This window comes from Harmonia axyridis, chromosome X (genome assembly GCF_914767665.1).
Source record: "Harmonia axyridis chromosome X, icHarAxyr1.1, whole genome shotgun sequence".
Classification (NCBI taxonomy): domain Eukaryota; kingdom Metazoa; phylum Arthropoda; class Insecta; order Coleoptera; family Coccinellidae; genus Harmonia; species Harmonia axyridis.
The window spans coordinates 11,619,018-11,636,904 of record NC_059508.1 but is presented as its reverse complement, the minus strand read 5'-3'; the positions used below and the strand labels follow the sequence as shown (position 1 = coordinate 11,636,904).

General features: G+C 36.0%; 1 protein-coding gene across 2 annotated transcripts in view; it reads left to right on the top strand.

The window, feature by feature from the left end:
* LOC123685793 (hemicentin-2-like) overlaps positions 1–17,887 on the top strand; it is a 369,812-nt gene that overhangs the window by 151,645 nt on the left and 200,280 nt on the right. For both annotated transcript variants that reach the window (XM_045625678.1, XM_045625679.1), the window contains exon 4: positions 4,760–4,844. In XM_045625678.1, coding sequence (XP_045481634.1) covers positions 4,796–4,844 — 49 coding nt within the window. In that variant the 5' untranslated portion in view covers positions 4,760–4,795. The remainder of the gene's footprint in view (positions 1–4,759; positions 4,845–17,887) is intronic.

Sequence of the window (17,887 nt, the reverse complement as noted above, 5' to 3'; positions counted from 1 at the left end):
AAGACTAAATTTCATAGAAAACAAATATTGTTACACAAGGTCTTCCAAACGCGATGCTAACAGAAAATATCTGTAGAACCATTGCAGTTCTCAAGTTTCAAGGCTTATTGAAAAATTAATTTCAGAAATCTTAAAGAAGTATCAATCACAGGAAAACCTGTTTTTCTGTGATTGATAGTTCTTTCCTGTGATTGATATTTCTTTAAACAAGAACATACTATGGAAGAATTTATAACTAATAATTCAGAAATCTTAGTTTCTAAAACGTTTTTCTAATAATTTTTATGTTTTCATGATACTCATAACAGATCATGGAAATTAATTTCTGGTTTAGAGATATAAAGGAGAGTTGGTGCTTTATAAATGGGACACCCTATATTTGTCAACGCAGTTTTTCAGTCGCAGATTTGTCGAAAAGCATCCCATTCCCGGTTTTCCAAAATGCATTCGTTTCAAAGATTTTGAGTTCTTCGAGATCATTATTGAAAAGGGACACCTTATACAGGGTGACGCAATGGCCTATCAGACGTTCATGGAAAACTAATCATAATTTTGTGCTGAAAATTCGCATACTGAGGTTTGAGAAAATGACCCTTCTCCCTTATATATTTTCAGAGCTCTACAACTTCCGGTTATACCGAAAACCTTTTTTTATTTTCGATTCTGCCAATACAAAGGATTATACGACTGTTTGTGGTTCTTACCAAAAATGTACTGGGTGTTTATGAGAAGATCTTGAACTAGGACAACACAAATTCATCAAAACTCAAGATTTTCAAATGAGAACTTATGTTTTTTATTATTTCAGTCAATTCTACGTATAAAAAGAATGGGTGTTACCTCAGCAAACCCTTTACCTAACTCTCTGGAAAAGACTAGACCATTCCAGACTCATAATTTGAATTATCAGACACTGTGACGAAATTATATAGCGAACTGTTCAGGGAACGAGTGTCAAAAAATGAATTTCATGCATTTACGAAGTCAGTCTTCATTTGATGGAAATTAAAAGTACTGAAATCAATACCTTCCAATCAAAAAGACAAACCTTTCATCAAATCTCCTCTATTTAAATGCTAGATTTTCAATTGGAAACTTATCCATTGAATTTGCAATCGCCAATGTTGCTCAATTCATGCAAAATTAGCGAACCGATCATTACAAACGGGACAGAAAAATTATGAAACTCATTCGAATTCTGGCTGTATCTCTGAGTTAACTGGACTGATGTTCCAGCAATTAGATTCTACCAATTCTGTTTAGAGAAGCCTGGATAGGATGGGATTTCATCAAGACCGGATCAGATTTACTTTCAGATCAATGTCGATTATGTACACCTTGTTGATCGTTTCGGGTCTTTTTTATATAAATATTCACTTATATCGATTTGTGTCAAATTTCGAATGATATTTCTCCGACATGATTGAATGTTGGGGAATGGAAAGGAGGTTTTTAAATAGCTGTTTCATCACTTAGGGGCCGTCAATCCCTCAAAGAATTCGATGGCTAAGGAGTTCGGGAAATCAGAAAACACCTGAAGGATCCCACCGATTTTAACGACCGAATTCTTCCACGAGTTTTCCGTTTCTTTTCTGTTATAGAATTCGAAATATAGATAACTTTGCCAGTTTTCACACAATAATAAGAACACAGATGAAAATCAATCATTTTCTTTTTCTCATTTGAATTCGTGACAAGGCACTTTCTGTTGGCGATTGATCCATGTTTTTTACAGAACGATGTCTAAATGTATAGGACTTTTTTCTATATTCTATATATTCCCTTTCAAATTCTTCATCAATACGACGAACAGTGTTAGTCGTTTAGTCGAATTAATTTTTCCTAAATTTCTCTTAGTTTTCACATATCAGGAATGATTTAACAATTTGTAAATGTTGTTGAAGTGTGTCTCTCTCCATGAATGAATGGCATAACCTGAATAACAAAAAGGACAGAAGAATACAATGTTGTCATTATAAAAATTCCAACTTGTATAATTTCTATTTAGGGATTCATTAAGCCAAGTAGCTTGACATTTCAACCAACTACTTGACTTGAAAATCAAGCTCGTTAAAAATTACATACTTGAGCTTGTCTTGACTTGATTTCAGATATTTATTGCTCAACTTGATATCAAGCTACTTGATATTACTTGAGCTTGATATGCACGCGTCGCACGTCATATATTTCTGCAATCTCGTAATGCGCGCTTAGACTAAATAAGGGGATTCCCCGAGCGCTGAGAGACTGATGCATTCGCCAGTGTGACTTCATTTGTAGTTTTCATACATTTCTATAAAATCTATTGGTAGATTTTGGTAGCTTCAGAAATATCTTTCCAAACTTGGCCAAAATGGCCAAGGATTTTTATCAACGCCAGCATCTTCAACTCGTGTTGAAAAACAATTTTCCAAAGCTGCTCTTACAAAAACCCGCAATAGCTCAGGCGACAAATCTATAAGATTCCTCATGTGTCTAAGATCCTGGATTGAAAATTATGAAATCAAACAAAGCCTGGAGGTTTCTCAATATTAAAAAACTTCATTTTTCTATTATTTTTCATTCTGTTATGATTCACATGTTCTATTTCGAAAAAATTGATATTTTCGGTTCTTTTATATAATAAGTTTTATAAATAAAAGTATTTTTTGCAAGGTTTCTTCCCATTTCATCATTTTTTTATTGATGTGACACTACACAATGAAACTGCTAAAAATCAAATAGCTTCAAGTACTTGATAAATATATACTTGACGTAACTTGAGATTGAAAAACTACTACTTGAGCCAAGTAGCTTGAAAATCAAGCCGAGCGTTGAATTTCTATTTCTATTGGAAAACTCTACTCTTTTCCGTACTCGTTCGAAACATACATAGAGGAATAAGATCTTTCCCGCAGAATAAACGGAATATTTCATAATCGAATGGGAGATTGACAGAGGCTGTATATGTCGCAGAAACTTATATCTGAAATGCGAAAAAGCCCTTCAAAACAACTAAATGTGTTATTGTGGCTTGATGTTCTTACACATCGGAAAAGATCGAATGCGAGCAATAAAATTTAATTGGAAATAGAAAGTTTATTTCGGAAACTTTGAATTCCGCCAAAGAAACCTCGGATCGAGTTTTATGCTCTCGAAAACCCATAAAACCACCCATCAGAAACCTTAAAGATTTATCCTTTATATCGTTGAATGTGTTCAAAATGTTGATGATTCAACTTTAACCTTTCTTCAAATGGATACAGATGCCGCAGTTTCCATCGGAGTAACCATATGAACAGCGGACTATATAAAGTGCTTGTTATGCCATTCCATTTCCGAAACTCTGATTTCAGAAGTGCCTGTTAGGAAATATCAGTTTCCCCATTCAGTTCACCGCAAAAGAGGAGTTTAATGCTGAACTCATACAGAGAAATATGAGTTTATACAGAGAAATTAATCAATTGTTACAGCTGAGCCGAGTAGAGTTGTCTAAAGTTCATGTTACAGTCGATTCTATGTAATCTATAATTGTTTGAATGATTCCACATGTATTGACGTAGAGCGAGGAGGATTCCAGAGCTGTAGCTACTCCTGTATGAATTTCTAGATAAGGAGAATCATTTTACACCGTCTTCTAGTACGAAAAATATATTTTCAGGACATTCTTCTTCTTCTTCAACCTGCATTCGTCCACTCCTGGACATAGGTCTCTTTCATGACATCAGTCCGGTTAAATTCACTATTTTAATCTAGCAATTTTTTTTTGCTTTCTGAATACCCAATATGCAGTAACAGACCTGGAATTTCTTTGAGGGAGGGCAAAATCTGAGAAATACCACTCCCTACCACCAAATGAAACCTTGTCATCATCATTATCCCTACATTTTCAGTCAGAGACGCCCATAAGCAGTCTAGCGCTACTCATTCTCTGTTAAGCCTATATTATTCCCCAAATCACCTGAACCTATTGGAAATTTATTTCAATTAAGATAGGAGAGGAGAAATCTGAAATAACACGAGATCTAAAGTGAAGATGTATTATATTACACACAAAATTACAAGCCTTTTGTTCTGGAAACAAATCTATGAGCTAGTCATAGTTGATCTCATGAGCAGTTCGATTTTCTACTGCTAATATTGCTAGGCTTGATAAACGATCCTAGTTGACCGATGACCGAAGATTATGTTCGATAATCTGAGGTTTGCTTAAAGTTCTCTCGCAGCTTGCCGATTTGGTAAGCGTAAAACAAATTCGCGAAGCAATACAAATATTGATAAATGCATCCTGCAAATAGTATTGATTTGTTGCAAGAGATTGAAAGCGTTTACATTCCCAAATGAGAGCTTGCTCTTCAAAAATGTTGAATTCGGTCGAGTTGAAATCAGGTCAAATTTTTTCCCAGATCTGCTTCATGTTTCTACAATTCTTGACTCGACATTTTCAAGATTTTACCAATACTAGAGAAGCAAAATCTAGAATTACCCTGCCAATACTATCAAACTTCATTTCTGATTACATTCGATCATATTTCATCATTGTTTCCACAGAAAAGAGTTGAACCAGTTCTTGATTATCCAATTTGTTTTTTTTGCTCGTCAGAATTTTTTATTCGATATAATGACCTCAGCACTAATTTTCTTAATAACTGGTTCAGCTTCTTGTAGTAGTGGCTATTCATTGAAGAGATTATTTATCAATAGAAATAACAAAATGAACTGAAAATATCAATTCGAAGACTGTTCGACAATATATTTATTATTCTTCATTGTGTTTCAGATATAAATCTTCTTCACCGAGTGAGTTCACCAAGCTATGAATCTGGCCAACAAGCAGTATAAGCTGTTCTTAATATTATTTTTGGGTGAGTCATTAATCTTTCAGCTAGTCTATACATCGAATAGGGGAAGGTGGAAGGAAGTATTTTGGACTTTACAGAAAGTCCCATGTGTTTCTATTGTTAGTGAGAATGGGTCCTTTCATAGGATCGATAATTAATTGAAGAAAATCATTTCGGTGTTCTGTCGAATGAACATTAAGCATGATTTACTGGTATATACAATACGTCCGTAAAGTTGCCCCACACCAAATGAAATTGTAAATGTTAGAATATGGTTGCTCAATTTTTACAGATTGCAGTTTGCTCTTGAAGTCAAATTTCAATTTCAAAGTCTTGTTAATAAATTCAAACGATAATTATGTTTAAAAGAATTCTAATCTGCATATTCATTTTTTGTTATTGAGTATTTGTACTGTTAGTGCTTAAATTGCATCTGTGTTATTTTCAACTAGAGAGGTCACCAGATTTGACCCTACTTATTCTATTTCTATGTGGAAACTTCAAATCTAAGGTTTACTTATGTAGTGGATGATATATTAGGTGTACAACTTTGCTTCCGTCGTTTTGAAATAAATGACTATAACGGTAATTAGTAGTCGAAATGAATATATCGTAGACGTCATACAATGAGCTTAGGTATTTGTAAACATAACGCCATCGAAATATTAGTCGATTTGTGTCTGCATCATAAAGTTATTCTCGATAGAACATGTCAGCTTATGAGCAAAATTCTCGTCATTTGCGGAAGGTTTTAATTTTCTGTTTTAATAATTAAAAATCTGAGGCTGAGGCTCATCGAATGCTCTCAAATACCTATGATGAGGCCGCTATTAGTGAAAGAATGTACCGAGAGTGGTTTCAACGCTTCAAGAACGGTTATTTTAAAGTCGAAGATTAGTAAGACGGTGAAAGAGAGGGATTTGGAAGATGCAGAATTGGAGGTATTACTTAATCAAGACTTGTTTAAAAAACAACAAGAATTGACAAGATCATTGGGAGGGACGCAACAAGCCATTTCTAAATACCTGAAAGTCATGGGAATGATTCAGGAACAATGAAATTGGGAGCCGTACGAGTTGAAGCCGAGAGATGTTGAACGGCGTTTGTTTGCTTGTGAAAAGCTGCTTGCAAGGCAAAAACGGAACGGATTTCTGTATTGCATTGTGAGTGAAGACAAAAAATGGGTTCATAACGATAATGCTTAGCGCAGAAAATCCTTGGGATACCCCGGCGATGCTTCCACTTCGACGGACAATCCGAATATTCACGTTTTCAAGGTCAAGCTGAGTTTTTGGTGGGACCAGCTAGGCGTAGTGTATTATGAGTTGTTAAAACCGACTGAAACGATCACAGGCAATCGTTATCGAACGCAATTAATGCGTTTGAGCCGAGCATTGAAGGACAAATGGCCGCAATACTACGAGAGACATTTTGCAGCATGGCAATGCTCGACTCCATGTTGCGAAAGTGACATACTTTGAAACGTTGAAATGGGAAGTCCTACCCCACCCGCCGTATTTTACAGACGTTGCTCTCTTGGGAAGTCACTTGTTTCGATCAATGCCCCACGGCCTGGCTGGCCAGTACTTCCGGTCTTATGAAGAAGTGAAAAATTGGATCGATTCTTGGATAGCTTCAAAAGATAACCAGTTTTTTTCAAAGCGGGATTCGTACGCTGCCCGAAGGATGGGAGGAAGTAGTAGCCAGCGATGGACAATACTTTGAATAACAAATGTATAACGAGTTCTTCACAATAAAACCTCGAATTTCGGGAAAAAAAAACGGTTGGAAGCAAAGTTGATGCAAGAGCTCAAAAAGAGGATAATTGAACCATCTAGTCGTAGTTGTGTCGATATCTTTAGAACTGTTCGTAGAAGTACCGAAGAAAGACATTGTTTGGCAGTAGATGGTCATCAAAGAGCTTATATTCAAGTAGAATATAATGAGAACACTCTGAAACTGTAGAAAAAGTCTTAAACTGAAAATAGATATGCACTTTTAAATATTTCAACCTCTTAGACTTCTTCAGACGCACGGTATAGATATTTTTTCGGAATTGCATCTCCTTTTGATCTTCTTAACTTGACCTTCCAGTGTCCTTGAAATTAAAATTTGAGTCAGTCAATTCAAAGTGAACGCATTCAATTTTTAATGGCGTGGTGAGGCATTTTACGGACGCACGGTATATTCGTCGATAATGGCGAGAGTGAGGTGAGACCTTCGTTCATATTCAGAAAGGAAATTTCGTAGCAATGATCTTGACAAGCGTCTCCCGAATCACGAAGTGATGGATTACTCCTCTGGTTCGCTCATTCATCGCTCAAAAAAAAGATCGGAACGTAAAACTGGCAGGAAGATGCGATAAAAAAATTCGTGCATACCCAGGGTTCTCCCTTTCAATTCCACCTCCAATGGAATTTGATCTGTTCGTGTCAGGTCCAGTATGATTCGACCCTTTGCGTACGCCGCTCGATGTTTGCGGTGATTACAAAACGGAAACCTAGCGAAAAAAAAAAACCGGAAGTAAATCAGGAGAATCGGTTCAATCACGCCGTATCCAAATACGGAAATAAATCAATTAAGCATCGCTATGAAAAACGATGTATAATGAAAAATGAGGGGAATGCACTGGGGCATGCTTGAATTTCACGCTTCTTTTAATGTGTCGATCTCTGCGTAATTACAGAAATAAATCGCTCAACTCAAGCTGGATTTGAATTTTTTTCTCGCATTAATGAATTATCGATAAAGTGAGTTCACAAATTTTAACGGTTTAATCTCTATATCATCCTATAAAGAAAAATGTCGAAGCGGAGATGCTGAGCGTAAGGTATACACCTGCCTGTGCATCGAAAATATGCCTCTGAATTATCTTTCAGAGCACAACAGAAGAATATTGTTCCAATATTCTTTGAACAGCTTCCGAACCTGTTGAAAGCTGTGGTAGTTTTTTTTATAATGCTTTCGACGGCAAGTAGAATGAACTTCAGAATAAATATGTTTGCGTGTTTGAAAAAACGCTCTGAATCTTTACAGGGTGTGTTATGTAAAAGACCCAATGCCAATTTTTCCGTTCATTTATTCTTCACCCAATAAGTTTCAAGCCTCACCACTAAAAACAAACTTTCTCTTAAAAATTCGACTCATTTCGTCAACATATTAGGTGTACAACTTTGCTTTCGCCGTTTTGCAATAGATAGTGGTAGTCGAAATAAATAGATCGTAGATGTCATACAATAAGCTTAGATGTTTGTAAACGTAACGCCATCGAAATATTAGTCGATTTGTGACTGCATCATAAAGTTATTCTCGGTTAGACATGTCAGCTTCTGAGCCAAATTCTCGTCTTTCGCGGGAGGTTTTTATTTTCTGCTTAAATAGGGAGAAATCTACGGCTGAGGCTAATCGAATGCTCTCAAATACCTATGGTGAGGCCGCTATAAGTGGAGGAACGTACCGAAAGTGGTTCCAAAGCTTCAAGAATGGTGATTTTGACGTCGAAGACCAGCATATAGCGGTGGAAGAGATAAGGTTTTCGAAGATGCAGAATTAGAGGCATTACTCGATCAAGACTCGTGTCAAACGCAACAAGAATTGTCAGGATCATTGGGAGTGAAGCAATAAGCCATTTAAAAACCTCTGACACTCATAGGAATTCAGAAACAAGGAAATTGGGTGCCGTACGAGTTGAAGCCCAGATATGTTGAACGGCGCTTGTTTGCTTATGAACAGTTGCAAGCAATGCAAAAACGGAAAGTATTTCTGCATCACATTGTGACTGAACACGAAAAATGGGTTCAGTGCGATAATCCCAAGCGCATAAAATCATGAGGATATCCCGGCCATGCTTCCACGTCGACGGCCAAACCAAATATTCACGGTTTTGAGGTCATGCACAGTATTTGATGGGACCAGCTCAGCGTAGTGTTTTTTGAGTTGTTAAAACCGACTGAAACAAATACAGGCGATAGTTATCGAATGCAATTAATGCATTTGAGCCGAGCATTGAACCACAAACGGCCGCAATACGACGAGAGACATGATACAGTAGCCAGTTCTTCGCAATAAAGCCTCGAATTTCGGAAAAAAAACGTCGAAAGCAAAGTTGTACGCCTATGTATTTTCCAGCAACATATGTTGCATCACTGTTTCGGAAGAAGTAATGCCCATAGTTGGTGTATCTATTGCGGTAAAAGTCACCTGACACATAACACACATTGTATGAGAGACTTTGTTGAAATTGAACAACTAAAAAAACCAAATCAGGGGTTGTTCAACAATGTTTCCAATAATTTATTAACGAATTCATTCAATTTGCCTGTTCAGCAATACATACTGAGTGAAATTTATTCTTTATTCTTATCATCTATTCATCTTTAGCATGATCACATCTTCTTTTACACAAAGATACATTCAAAATACTATGAAAAAATCATATAACTGGTCCACTGAGCAGTATCATACAGTGAGACAGTTTCAGACAACTGGTCTTACGAGATCGTTCCGCCATTTTGAGTTCCAGTGCTGAGTAATTGTTTTGAGAAAAGGGTAGACCTGTTACCAGGGTTACACTATATTGCTGTATTTTTGGTGACGGATCATAAACTTTTGTTATATTACGATTTAACGTCAATTTTTTATTGTCAATGTCAAATATTGGATGTCTGGAATATTGGATTAATGGTGAAGGTTTTCAGCAAATATTATCTGAATTTTGATATTAAATCGATTAATTATTCCACATGGGTGCAATATTTCTATATAATACTGTATAATACTGAAATGCAATAATTATAATATGTGCGTCGATATAATCATCATATGCGAATGTATCTGTGAAGTCAGACATATTATTGTGAGGTCAAGCTGCAACTACGGTGGTCGAGTAGTGCAGCATGTGCAGCTGTGAAGAGATTGCATTCCAAATGAAAATTACAAAACATTCTAGCCATTTCTGTGGTTTGCATGCGCAATTCTGGTTTAAGTTGAACACTTTGATATTGAAATGTAACAACGTAATGATGATATCAGAACTATTGATCATCCTATATGTTCATACTCTGGAATAATTTCCTTTGTGTATTATATATAAAGCTAAAAATCTGTAAACGGCCAGAGATCAGCTTTAATTAATGTATGTTAGGATGACTGCTCTAATACAGGAGATGAATTTTGATGGTTATTGTGAAAACCATATTATTGTTCGTTGATATCAATGGATGGAATACTGAAAGCATACATATTTTTTCGGGCCAAATAAATTACTTCCATCAAAGGAAATTGAATCCTCGTTTTCAAAACATGATGTCAGCCATAAACTCTGCTTGGTACTTGATATATTATTATTTGCTCATCGTGGATGTTCAAATTGATATAATTTCAACTGTAGTTCGTACAAGTTCCGAAAAGCATGAGCTCAGCAGTTGATTTTATACCATTTTGTTTATTCAGGTTTGGACTTGACGAAGTTGATTTCACTAGCTGCGTTATATCTTGTCCTTTTATGATTATAATTCAGTAGAGAAAACACAGCGGTAACTCTCTAATGCTTGTTGTTGATTCTCATCCACAATTACTTGTAATTGAGGTTAATTCATGGAAGCATGAGAATAATTAATTGTCTTTCAATACAAAGTTTTGAATCAACTCCATTACCTCTCATAATATTCGAAAATAACACTAAGGACTTCTTCAAGGATCGATTATCAATAAATGTTCATTCTTGTAGTTTTTTTCACATTATGGAATATATAGGTCTTGCTATGTGTAAGATCAAATTGCAGATTTGTCCTTACTATAAATTGAAATCATGCTTTAAATTTTTACTTCGTCTTTCGCATATATACAGGTGGCCATTTGAAAACGAAACAGACGAGATTACAGACGAAATAAAGTTTTTCGATAGGAATGCTCGGACTGGTCGATTTCTGTTTCGAGTTGGACAACTCAAGATGTAGGTTACCGACGCATAGCGCTTCAACCCTTGCTGCTACAACCCCCACCCCCAATTTTTGAATAGGGAAGATGGGGTGAGTGATACCTCAATTTAAAGGTATTTTTATACTGATTTCAGCACAGTAATTGTTTTTTTATTTTATGCATTAGTTCTCGAAATATTCATGCGTTAGTTAGTCAGGAAGGAAGCCAGTGTCATGGTTGTTTTGAAGCTCAAAATGTCGATTACTACAAGTGCCATGAAAACACCACTTCATTTTCAAATACTTAGTTCAGAATATTTCGAGAACTAATGCATAAAATGAAAAAACAATCACTGTGCTGAAATCAGTATAAAAATACCTTTCAAATGAGGTATCACTCACCCCATCTTTCCTATTCAAAATTTGGGGGTGGGGGTTGTAGTAGCAATGGTTGAAGCGCTATGCGTCCGTAACCTACATCTTAAGTTGTCCCCCTCGAAACAGAAATCGACCTGTCCGAGCATTTCTATCGAAAAACTTTATTTCGTCTGTAATCTGGTCTGTTTCGTTTTCAAATGGCCACCCTGTATATTAACTGACAAGAAAACTGCAACACCCAGAAGGAGCTGTTTAGATTTTGAAATTGTTGTGGTAAAACATTGATAATAGCAAGGAGTAAATGATTGAAATTTGGAGCAAAAAACGAAGGGTTTATTGTTTTTTTTAAATAAATTTGTTAATGATGTGTTTGTACGCCGCTATTATTCATACACTCTCCAACACGTCTCGGCATTGATGCAATGAGATGGTCTATTTCTTCTTGAGAGATACTATCCCAAGCTACCTGTACTTCATGTCTCAGAGCCGCTAAAGTCCGTGGAGGCTGGGGTAAATTTCCAAGCCTTCTGATGTCCCAAACATTCTATATGGGCGAAAGATCGGAGAATCTGTGCGGCCATGGAAAAAAATTCACATGCGTCGCTTCGAAAAAGTTTTAACTAACTCAGGCAACATGAGGTCGGGCATTACCATGCTGAAATATTGGATTCTCGAACCGGTTAAGGTAAGGAAGAACATATGGCTCCACTATTTCTTGAAGATAACGCAGCGCTGCCATGTTACCTCGAATAAAGACTAAAGGTACCCTACTTGCATGTGCAATAGCACCCCATACCATAACGCCTTCTGTCCGGTGTACATGACGTTCAACATTAAACTGAGGTTCACGTCTTTCTCCCCAACGTCGTCTTACCCTTCTTTGGCCATCATGTGACTCAATGGGAATCGAGAATCATCAAAAAAGATGACCTGATACAATTCCACATTCCAATGTTGACGTTCTCTGAACCACTGTAATCGTTGCCTGCAATGCTCAACCATCAGAGGTAACATAAGATGGGGTCGATAATGCTGCAGTCCAAAGGACCTTATCAGGCGGTAAACCGTTCGGACAGTTACAGGATTGTTCTCCTTAACCACTCATCAGCCAAAGATCGAGTTATCTCAAATCGGTTTCTAAGGGCCATAAGTCTTAGACGTCGATCTTGATCTTCATTTGTGCCCCTTCAGCATCCGGTGCCTACCCTTCTTCGATTTTGGGCATTATCAAACTACGCTTGACAACATCTCATAACAGTAGTTGGATTTCTGTTCGTACGGTTAGCGATTCCTCGAAATGACAACTCTGCCTCCCGTAGACAAATTCGAACTCTTTCAAACTCACTTAGCTGGCTATAAATTCCGCGTACACGTTCTCTAGGCATTTTAACAACAACAAAACATCGACTTTGGATCTCCTCGAACCACTGATTCGTTATAAAATTTGAAAAACTTGCAAAAAACGATTACATTATGTGGGTAACAAAAATTGTTGGAAAAATCTTCACGATTTCTTTCTTCAAATTCAATCAATTATTACTTGCTATATATATTATCTATGTTTGAAGGGTAACGCAATCGAAGTCTAAGAAATTTCCCTACAAAGTTCATTTAGTCGAATAAAAATATTTTTTTCGGATGCAAAGAATATTGGAAATTAAGAGTCAAATGAATAAATGTAAGAACTATACATTGAGAGGTTGAAATTGGTAGCCTGATTTCAATTATCAAAAGCTCCTTGTTTGAACTTGTTTACTCAAGGACGTGAAAACATCGAATCCTTTACTACCAATCCTTCAACAGGAGAGAAAGCTATCCCGACATTATATCGTGTAGGATGTAGTATACCATGCTTCAGTCAAGAATTATAGTTTCAAAAAAAAAAACGAGAGGAACCATTATTTATTACGATAAAGCTATCTAGGCTCCTTGCAGACTTCCGCAGCTCTTGTCTGTGTTCATACAGATAAATATCGGAAAAAATTCACAATGCTATCTCGAAATTTGTTCTCTCCCCCATTTATTGTAGGCTGCCAATTCTTTGCCATTCCCAAGCTTAGATATTTGATTATGATAACGGACTGTTGTAATGTCCCTGGAAACAGAGGATGTAATGGATCCCTTTTCTTTCCTTTGACGTTATATAACCTGGAATTGTCAGGTTCTTCCGGAAAGCAGTGATATATTTCGCCATTGGTGATATGCCTTTTTATCCAGATTAGAGTGACGTGGGACATACAAGCTTCTCCTTTCGATTAAATCGGAACATATTGTTCGGGAAGGCACAATATGAAGTTCCGCTTTTCTTCAATTTTCATTCATTCTCACAACACACCCTGTTCGTATGAAGGTTCTTTGAGAGAACTCATTTCAATATCAAATGTCCTCTCGATGGGGCCTTCACTTTTTCACATACGTCTACTCGCTTAAGTCAATTTATCAATGATATAAAAATATTCTCCGCCGAGTGAGTTAGATTACAAAGCGTGATATATTTCATTCCATAAAAAAGATTAATATAATTTATAACTCAAAATTTCCATAGGCTATCCTAAAGAATCTATGTAGATTCGGATGAATAGCTATCAACATATCAAATTTTTATTTTTATATTTCAATTGCTAGTTTTCGTGTACGAGGTCTACTATTTATGTATCTGATATTGACATCGTAAAATTTGACATTTTTTGTGTTATGAGTACTCATATAATGTTTTCAGGTTCGAGCACAATTTTTGTTGTTTACAATAAATCGAGAATTTTATCTCTGCCAAAATATGAATTTTAATCGTGAAAATTTTCGAGCTATGAAAATTATGACTTTCGACGTGGTCTAACTTAAGAAAAATGCATCTATTAACTAAATTCAACTTTTGGCGATGAAGCACCATTTAAAGCCACTGTATATCGCTTGTACACTGAATTCAAACGTGGACATAGTTCGCTCACGGACGAAGTAAAAGAAGGTTGTCCAAAATACGTCGTTGTGCCAGAAAATATTGATGCTGTGCGAAAACTAATTGTAGAAGATCGTCATGTGACATATCAGGAAATCGAGAGATGTTTAAGCAGCAGTATGACTAGCGTATATAAGATTTTGCACGAGAATTTTTATGTTCGGTAGCTCTCTGCAAGTTGGATTCCACATTTGTTGAATGATGCTCAAAAAATTGCTAGTGTCGATTGTTGCATTAAAATGATTTCGAAATACAAACTGTGGTGCATCCAAAGCGTTAAACAACATCGTCACAGGTGACGAGTTGTGGTTTTACGCATACAAGCCATAAAGAAAAGGCCAGTTGGCAGTTTGGGTGTTTCAATGTGAAGCAAAGCCAACAAAAGTTGTTCGTTCTTGAAGCGTTAAGAAGCAAATGGTGGCGTCTTTCTTCACGAAAACTGATCCTGTGGCAATTGTGGCTCTTGAAAATCAAAAGACCGTTAATTCCGAGTGGTATGAAACCATTTGTTTGCCTGAAGTTTTCGGTAAATTGAGAGAAACAAACTCATAACGACGAATCATCTTGCATCATGATAATACAAGTTCACACGCATCAAATGCAACGAATGAGTATTTGGATACACAAAAATCAAATTAATCGGCCTTACAGCTCCAATTACTTCTTCTTCTCCCAGAAATTAAAAATAAAATCGTGGAAAACGATTTTCATCACCCGAAGGTGATATTGAGGCCTTCAAAACGCATATTATAGACCTACCATCTTCCGATTGGAAAAAATGTTTCAAATAATGGTTCCATCGCTTGCAAAAGTGTATAGATCTCAAAGGCGATTATTTTGAAAAGCAATAAAAATATCACTTGTTTTTGTATTCTCAATACATAAATAGTAACCCTCGTATTTCTGTTTGTTGTTTCAATCATATCAGAACATATTGTTTGAGGAGGCGTAGTACGGAGTCTGATATTTCCTCAATTTTCGCTCATTTTCTCCCAGACCCCTGTTCGTATGTAGATTACGATTCCTTGAGAGAACTCATTTCAATATCAAATGCCGTTTTGATGAGGGTTTCACTTTTTAACACATGTCTACTCTCTTATGTTAATTCACCGTTGATATATAAGAATTATTTAAATTACAACGCCTTATTGCTGAAAAAGTTGATTCACGTGTAGCCAACCATGAAATAGGGTCAACGTATAACGAACTGGCTGAAGGAATATAAACTGCTCGTCAAAAGTTGAAGGTGTTGAATTAATTTCTGTTTTCTCCACAGAAAAACCCAATTTCCTTTCAAAATATGTATATGTGGAGTATTTGAGGTTGGAATAATAATATTTCAAGAAAAAATGCACTCATAATAACAAAAACATAAAATGTGAAAAAGTATAAATTTTTATTTGAAACACAAATTCTGAAAATCATACATGTATTCTCCGTCAATACTAGGTATGATCACCACTAGGGATTCACGGCTTGGCTTGATTTTTAAGCTACTTGGCTTGAGCTTGACTTGATTTGGAGTCAAGCTCAAGTCAAGTAGTAGTTTTTCAATCTCAAGTCAGGTATTCACTTATCAAGTACTTGAATCATATCAAGCTACATGATTTTAAGCAGTTTTATTGTGTAGTGACACATCAATGAAAAAGTATGAAATGAGAAGGAACCTTGCAAAAAACACTTTCATTTATCAAATTTTATATATTATAGAAACATAAATCAAATCACTAAAAACATAACAAAATGAAAAATAATAAGGAAACAAAGTTTATTAATATTGAGAAACGTCCAGGCTTTGTTTGATTTAATAATTTTCCATCCAGGATCTAAGACACACGAGGCATCTTATAGTTTGTCGCCTAACCTATTGCGGGTTGTTGCAACTTTAAATGCAGATCTAGAAAATTATCTCTCAACTGAAGCTGAAGATGCTGGCGTTGATAAAAAATCCTTGGCCAAGCTGGAAAGATATTTCTGAAACTATCAAAATCTACCAATAGATTTCATATAGATGTGCGAAAACTACTAATAAAGTCACACTGGCGAATGCTTCAGCCTCTCGGCGCTCGAGGAATCCCCTCATTAAGTCTAAACGCGCACGAGATTGCAGAAATATATGCCGTGCGACGTGTGCATATCAAGCTCAAGTAATATCAATATGCTTGATATCAAGTCAAGCAATAAATATCTAAAATCAAGTCAAGTCAAGCTCAAGTATGCAATTTTTCACGAACTTGATTTTCAAGTCAAGTAATTGGTTAAATGTCAAGCTTCTTGGCTAGATGAATCCCTTATCACCACGTGCTTCAATAACTGCTTGGCATCTTCATGCTCCAATCAATTTATTGGGAATTTCCTATTCAATTTGTTTCTGATCTGTTGAATTTGGCATTGGTCATCAAGGGCTCTTTGTAATTGATGTCAAGCTTGCTTGCTTGGACTTAAGTCGTGGGAACTTGAAGGTGAAGTTAAATGTAGAATACTTCAGTTTCTCTAGCTGTAACAACTGGTGGGATCTGCGTGGCAGTGCATTCTCAAAAAAAAAAAGATTATTTAAAAATGTGTCGATGAATGAATAAGAATTTGGGAACATTAATATCGAATTTGAATTGAAATTAACTAAAGTTGATCATAGTTTACGTTATGAACCAAAAACCTTGTCTGATCCCTGTAAAACGGGTTGAAAGCACCTGCAGTACAATGATTAAATTCAGTATTTAAAAGATTTTGTTTAACGATACACGTGTATGTAGAAAGATTAGAGATGAAGGAGAGAATGCCCGATTATAAAATCGTGTGCCGAATTCTGAACTATAAAGTTCATATGCTGGCTGTTTTATGATGGCAGTTTCATCAATTATGTCTCTCATATTTTCGAGAGATTAACTTCAGACAATCAGTGTTGCCTGCGGAAATTGGTTCTACCGAAAGTATCCTGTTTCAGATGCTTTTTTATAAGTTCGTTGGGCGGAAAATTCACGACCAATTGGACGGAAAATTTTTGTGAATGGGATCATCAGGCCAGATTGGATTCCGCGCTTGCTTTTTGGACGAGGAATTTTATCTATATCGAAAACACTGAACATTGCCATATTTTCGCGTGTCCTCACTGTACCGTGTATTCCACACGGCTCGGATAATTTTGGATCGATTTGGTTTTTGGAAATTCCTGGAGGATATTGATTTATCAATTCCTGGTATTCTCTCGACTGGATGTATGTTACATTGAACTCAAGTGGACGTTCAATCATAATTTTTCTAAGTGCCGCCTTTTCATTTCCTTCAGTATCGTTCTTGCGATGAAGATCCCCATTAAGATAACGAATTTCCTTTATTAAACCCTAGAAACTGAACAGGAATTTTAATATACAAATTGCGTTTGTGTAATTACATTAGGATAGGAGGTATCTCACGGATAATTTCATGATTTTGATTGATTCTCGGAAATTAACGAACTTCAAACTATGGGTCTAATAACACAATTTCACATGAGATAACCCAAATGGTTTCTTCGTCAGTGAATGTAACAAGAGTTCTGTTTTTCACTCAGCCGATCTTCTATCCCATTATTATAACCTTCAAAAATACAAAAAAAATTACATTTCTGTGTCTATTCCTTCACAAAAATATATCTTTATGATATATTTGGTTTATTTTTGTCTTGGAATATAATTTCTATTCTGAAAATGACAAAATTGACAACCACAAGAAAATTCAAAATAACCAAAAATCAACATAAAGACAGACGTACGTTTCGGAATTTTTTATTCGATTATACAATTTTTCCTCATCATTACCTTATAGTTCAACATAAT